General features: G+C 41.0%; 1 protein-coding gene across 1 annotated transcript; it reads right to left on the minus strand.

The window, feature by feature from the left end:
- Nucleotides 1–213: 213 nt before the first annotated feature.
- Nucleotides 214–6,366, minus strand: LOC106568177 (neuropeptide FF receptor 1). Its single transcript, XM_014138278.2, has 3 exons — nucleotides 5,973–6,366; nucleotides 4,192–4,291; nucleotides 214–3,746 (listed from the first exon to the last, which is right to left on the minus strand). The coding sequence occupies exons 1-3, from the start codon at nucleotides 6,331–6,333 to the stop codon at nucleotides 2,789–2,791; spliced, it is 1,419 nt and encodes a 472-aa protein (XP_013993753.1). The 5' UTR covers nucleotides 6,334–6,366; the 3' UTR covers nucleotides 214–2,788.
- Between the last annotated feature and the right edge of the window lie 592 nt (nucleotides 6,367–6,958).

Genomic DNA, 6,958 nt, shown 5'->3' on the forward strand with positions numbered 1-6,958 from the left:
AAAAATGTCCATTAATTATAATCCACATAATAATTCACATGTCCTGTTGCTGAAGGATTATTTTCCTGCTGTGAGAAACTGGTAAAAAATTAAGATATTACACCTGTAGTGTTTTTTTTAATCCCAGTAACAAGACACAACATGGGGGTGTGCATGTTTTAGTGGAATTTATTCAAAGATAACGAGCAATTATGATACATTATTGATCAGGGGAGTTATTACCTTCTGTTTCTGATTTAGGGATTTGACTTGAAAAGGAACTAATTGGAGCTATCTCCATACCACATGCACTAACGAGCAATCAACAGGAAAATAACATTTGATGGGATGAATACGATGAGAGGATGGGGACTATTCTGAAACAAAAACATCCACATGCAGTACAGTCTGTCTTAGTATAGAAGAAAAGGGAGTAGTTTTTGTAATTTGGATATCTTCACTCAAATTTCCATCAAAGCTTCACCTGATAACACTTTATACAAGAAGACCATTTAACAACAATTTCCACTTAACAACCAAAGCAGGACCTAAGGACAATATCTAACATGACACAATTATTACAAATAGCTCGAAACTCTGTGAGGTGGATATCAGTCCTATTTAAACTGAAAGCTACGAAACATACTTATCTAGAACAGTCCATGGACAAACTGCAATCTGGTAATGCAAAAGTATTTCAAGATCACTTCTATACTATATACAACCACATCATTGTCTTGCACTATTTTAGGTTACACATTATTTGGATAGTACATTGGTAGATGCTTTACAGAATATCAGTACATTTCAACTAAGTACCTACTCACTCTAACCTTAACCCTTACACTTATTCTAAAACTAACACTAACTGTAACCTTACCTAGTAGCTGCTTATCAATAGATGGTCATATTATCAACAAACTATCTGTAGATGCTATCTGGACTATCCAAATAAGTGTGACCCTATTTTACTACTCCAATAGTTAAAGCAACATTCTGCAGAAGCTGCAAAAATAAATACACAAAAATATACTGACAATCACAAACACAGATAAATACGTTTTTCACATTGTAAACACAACACTTTGATCTGTATTCATACACAGTCCACACCAACATCAACCTGTTTATAATTCAAGTTTGCAAGCCACCTGTTAATGCAAGGGTTCTCAAACCTTTTGGGTCCGCGGACCCATTTTGTGATAGCAAATTCGTCAGGGACCCCTCATAATCAGAATACAACTCAAGTAAATAATTACTCTGACTTTGGCAGTGCATGGAAGAAAAAAAACAAGTCTCCGGCCCTGTAAAGGAACATTTTAAAGGCCCACCTCTTGACATTGTAGAGAACATTTAGCAGTTTTCAACAAATTTCCTGCAATTCTGCACATTTAGTCATGGGCAGAGAGATTTTTTGTTGCTGCAGCTTTAAAGCTAATATCCTGAAATTCTACACGTTGTCATGAGGCAGAGAGAAAACGTTGCAGTTTTAAAGCTTAAATTACAGTGCATTTATGTCCCCCCCAAAATTGGAGGACTACAAGAAGTATTGAGTTGAAAATGCTATAATTGGTGGAGTACAGTGGATACCAACATCCCTGTAAGCCTCCCCAGGCCTATGTTGCCCAGGGTTAAGAACCTAAATTGTAGATTCATAATGTTATTAAGAACATCAATTTTAGATTAATAATGCAACATTGTATAGTATTACACCCTCTAAACGTATTTCACGAATCCCTAAAATGTGTTTAATGTGTTGTTGTAGGTAATATTCATATACAAATCTATAAAATGCAAAACATTTGATCTGGTCGCGGACCCCCTGCAGTACCTCTGTGCACAGGAGGTTGGCGGCATCTTAATTGGGGAGGACGGGCTCATGGTAATGGCTGGAGCGGAATTGGTGGAATTGTATCAAATACATCAAACACATGGTTTCATATTTGGTTCACAACACATCAATATTCATGCAGTAAGTAACAGCAAACATTGTGAACAGAATTTGTATAGTTTAACTCAAAGAAATGTTGCTATCATGGAATGTCTTTTCTTGACCAGAAGAAATCAAACAACGTGCTATTTCCATGTGAAAATGTGATCTCCATTGTCTTTTTTTGTGGCCAACTCTTTCTTGGCTCTCTGGGGGAGTGTATTGGATATCAGCCATAAGGTCAACTCAAATGGGTAATGAATGTCAGTAATACCCAGTTAGTAGTAACATATGAATGTCCTCCTACATTACCTAAAGATTTCCCTAGACCATTATTTATCTAAGCAACTTGTAGCGAACAACTCTGTAGCTGGAGGAGAGTAAGCTGAGCTGGAGGAGAGTAAGCTGAGCTGGAGGACAGTAAGCTGAGCTGGAGGACAGTAAGCTGAGCTGGAGGACAGTAAGCTGAGCTGGAGGACAGTAAGCTGAGCTGGAGGGCAGTAAGCTGAGCTGGAGGACAGTAAGCTGAGCTGGAGGACAGTAAGCTGAGCTGGAGGACAGAAATGGAGGTGGTTCACTTTATTCTTCCCTCACATGTATTATATTATAATGGGTCTCTGGTCTCTGCTCCTATATAGGACACATCTAGCATTACAGTCAGGTGGAAAGAGCTCTTTCACAGTAAAATGTCATGACAATACCCTCTTATCTCCAACCTGTTCATTCTCCAACCTCACCATGTATACACCCCACTGTTGTTGTCCACCCCACTGTTGTCCACCCCACTGTTGTCCACCCCACTGTTGTTGTCCACCCCACTGTTGTTGTCCACCCCACTGTCGTTGTATACCCCACTGTTGTTGTCCACCCCACTGACTTTCAATGCTCCCACGCCTGACACACAGCAACCCCCATTGGAGAGAGTCCATCGACATCCTCCGCATGAACACCCCTTTTAATTGACACTCCACCGTTACTGTTACTTCCCTCTGCCCCTGAGCCCTGCCAGCCTCCCGCCTCGGCCGAGCACTCTGCCTTCCTCTGCTCCATCTCTAGACACACGCAGACCGTCAGGTCGCTGTCGGTGTGGATGCGGTTTCTCACCCCCCGGATAGTGAGAGGGTTGGCGCTGAGGGCTGTGTCCCGGGTGCTTCTGGCCTTGCAGCCCTGCTGATCCTTGCTCACCGCCTGCTCCTGAGGCACCACGCTGCAACAGGATCCAGAACGACAGGCAGCCTGGAAGCCCTTCTTAAAGTTTTCATTGAAGTAGCCATAGATGATGGGGTTGATGCTGGAGTTGGAGAAGGCCAGCCAGTGGGAGAAGGGGAAGATGTAGCCTGTCAGAAGGTCCAGCTGGTCCCCTTCAGGTCTGGCATAGTCTGTGAGTAGCATCAGGGTCCAGAGTGGCAGCCAGGACAGCATGAAGAGGAGAGCCACTATGATTAGCATTTTAACCACCTTGACCTTCCTCTGGGAGATAGGGGACTTGATATCTGGGTGCCCACTGCTGGACAGAACAGCTGTAGCAGAAAGTTTGGCTCCGATGCAGCCATACATGATCATGATAAGAGCTAAGGGCATCAGGTAGATGTGTGTGAACAGGACCATGGTGTAAACTTTCCTCATCTCAGGGTCAGGCCAGGTCTCATAGCAGTAGTAGAGAGGGTAGATTTTGTTGTCACTGGATACCATGAAGTGACCCTTCTCTTGATCCACCGTCAGCATCACAGCCGACGGAAGCATGATCACCAGTGCAAGAGCCCACACCAGCCCTATAGTTGCCTTAGCAACAAGAAGGGTTAGCTTGGGCTTAAAGGGGTAAACAATACAGCGGAATCTAATGGGAGAGAGAGAGAGAGAGATTAATTTCACTAAGGATTCTTTATACGCCACATACAGATGTAGGATCTTAATTTGATCACAATTTTGTTGCTGAGCAGGAAATGCAAACTTGTATGTATTCAAGGATTAAATGGCTTCTAAAGTTTGTAATTACTACTTTAAAATTTCAGACTTGATTTGCCCTAATGAAAAATGTATAAACAATTTTTTTTGTATAATTCATATTTCCTGTTGCTGCAGGATTATTTTTCTGCTGTAGCAAACCGGCTCAAATTAAGATCCTAAATCTGTAGATTAAACAATTTACTGTAAAACATGTAGTGTTTAACATGCATACATGAAAGCCTTTCTATACCCTTCCAATTCACATGTGCAGATACTAACAAGTACCCTGCATGCCTAAAGGAGACAATGGGGGAGGGAAGAGGTGGGGGACTTACCTGTCCACAGCGATGGCAACCAAGGTGAAGACAGATGCAGCCACTGATATCCCCTGTACCAGGCCACTTAACTTACACACTGCATTGCTAAAGGGCCAGCCTGCCAAACAACAATAGCAACAATAACACTTTATTGGTGAGCTGCCAGCCATGTCAATGAGAGTCAATAGCCATACTGTGAACGGGTGTTTTTGGCATTTATGGTACACATGAGTCAGTTTGGTACACGTGAGTTAGTTTGGTACGCGTGAGTTAGTTTGGTACACGTGAGTTAGTTTGGTACACGTGAGTTAGTTTGGTACATGTGAGTTAGTTTGGTACATGTGAGTTAGTTTGGTACACGTGAGTTAGTTTGGTACACGTGAGTTAGTTTGGTACACGTGAGTTAGTTTGGTACACGTGAGTTAGTTTGGTACATGTGAGTTAGCTTGGTACATGTGAGTTAGTTTGGTACACATGATTTGGTCATAAATAATAAACAACTTCAGGAGTACTGTACATTTAAAACCTGCATGAAAGATGCCAAAATACCTTTTTTCACAAGAGTGGATCAAGTATTTATACCTACCCAGCGTGAATATGTAGCCAACAAAAGGTGTGTTTTGAAAAGGTAATTACTGTAAGTTAAGACTTCCCGCCTAAGTGATTTTATGGCAATGATTATTTCACACTTTGTACATTTGGGGTTTTCTAAAAGCACTTTTACTGCCTGGACTCAACTAATGTCTGTATTGAAGAGATGAAGAGATTGTGAAGAACTGTCTAAAAATGTAAAGCTATTCATCAGGCTGTCAAATGAAAGACAGCTGCAATCATCATGTTCAGACCTACTATTTTTCTCTCAGTTCTGAACTATTCAAACATGAATCCGCAATATCCAATTAACATTTACATTTTTGTCATTTAGCAGATGCTCTTATCCAGAGTGATTTACAGTTAGTGCATTCATCTTAAGATAACTAGGTGGGACAACCACATAGCACAGTCATGGTAAGTACATTTTCCTCAATAAAGTAGCTATCAGCAAAGTCAGAGCTAGTAAGGTTGAAAAGAGTCATGTGCGAGTGTTAGTTCACCAAAGGCTTTTTAATTTTTTTTACAAGACAATGTTAAAAAGGCTTGCTATTAATAATAGTAAAAATGTAAATAATACAATTCAATAACAGGCTGGCGATCCAGCTTGTGAGATGTGTGAAGATTTATTACTGTGAGAATGAATTGAACTTGTCTAAACCATTGCAAAGCTGGCTAGGCTGGGGCATGTGCAACTTCAGACATATATATGACCCCTGCTGAAACAGAGTCATACAATACATGTGAATGACTACTGGGGGATAGCTAGAATTATGTTTCTTTCAAGGCACAAGATGGGCTTATCCTAATATTTGTCGTAATCAATAGCTAAAGGCAACTGGCAAATCAGTTATAGAAATAACTGTCTTTCTCTAAAGGTTGCATCATTCTTTTCATCAAAGCTAACAGCAATGAATACAGAGTATCGTGTTTTATTCATTTACGGAATCATTTAGCAGTAGGGTAAAACCAACTCAGTGGCTTTGTGGTTAGAGTTTCCGCCCTGAGATTGGAAGTTCATACCAAAAATACTCAAAAAATGGTAGGACACTATGCCTCTCTGCTTGACACTCAGCATTAATGAGATGGATTGGAGGTAGGGCCCTGCGATAGACTAGCCTCCTGTCCAGTGGGTGTACTTGTCTCTGTAGTGTGAGGCAGCTTGATGTACAAGAGAGAGGCCATTATTCTATAAGATATTACTGTACCTGTGATGAGGTTGTCCACCAGCGTAGTCGGGATGCAGAAGATGCCCACCAGCAGGTCACTGATAGCCAGGTTGAGAATGAAGAGGTTGGTGACTGTCCGCATGTGACGGTTCTTAACCACAATGAGGCACACCAGGCAATTACCCACCATGCATGGCATGAAGATGAACAGGTAGGCTAGGGTAAAGCTGGCTGCTATGGCCAGAGAGTGTTGGTAGTAAGGGGAGAGCTTGATGCTAGAGAAGGTGCAGCTGGAGTTGGTGTTGGTGCAGTGTGTCAGGTTAGTGAGATTTGTTGAGAGTATAAGTTCAGAGGTCATGTAAAGAGTAGTGGTCAATTGAAGTTCCAATGTGTCCTCCATCTTGAACTCCTCTTATTAGACCAGGAGAACAGTCAGGCTAAAAATACCCCAAAAAACAATAACATATTTATTACACAGGAGTAAATCATTACAAATATTTGCCGTCTTTAAAAAAAGCTACAACTTTTGTCACTTTGGTAAATTATATTTTTTGTTCACTTGTTTTATCGACTTCTGGTAGATATATATGGTTGTCCAGGTGATCAATTAAGAATGCAGTGTGTGGTTTAGGCCAATCCACTGTAGGACCTCAGGATCCTGGGAACAGTATGTTTCAGTAATCCACCAAAAAAGGTATGTTTGTTAGCTGTCCCCATGAAGCGACAATGATATGCATAAGAAGCATTACAATTAATTATGGGTAGTGAGGTGACAATGTTGTTGTAAGTATAGCGAGATGGTGAATGTTGATTAATGAATATCAACTTCTCTATGACAACCATTCAGCTTGGAGCGCTCAACAACCATTCTATTTGCCTGAATACATTCTGTTTTTCAAATGGGATGAGCGATGTTTGTGACAGTCATTGGCATTATGATAATATCACAATGCCAATGACTGTCATAAGTAATACCAATGACTGTCACAAACATCTTTCATCCTCTTTGAAAGCAGACTGTCAAC

This window comes from Salmo salar, chromosome 13 (assembly GCF_965601325.2).
Source record: "Salmo salar chromosome 13, fSalSal1, whole genome shotgun sequence".
Taxonomy (NCBI): Eukaryota; Metazoa; Chordata; class Actinopteri; order Salmoniformes; family Salmonidae; genus Salmo; species Salmo salar.

Bases quoted from the DNA above. Each gene is read 5' to 3' on its own strand.
- LOC106568177 (XM_014138278.2), bottom strand. From the start codon at position 6,333: ATGGAGGACACATTGGAACTTCAATTGACCACTACTCTTTACATGACC. The intron at 4,292-5,972 runs GTACAGTAATAT...GTTGTTTGGCAG, and splicing joins GGTGGACAACCTCATCACAG to GCTGGCCCTTTAGCAATGCA. The intron at 3,747-4,191 runs GTAAGTCCCCCA...CTCTCCCATTAG, and splicing joins GTTGCCATCGCTGTGGACAG to ATTCCGCTGTATTGTTTACC.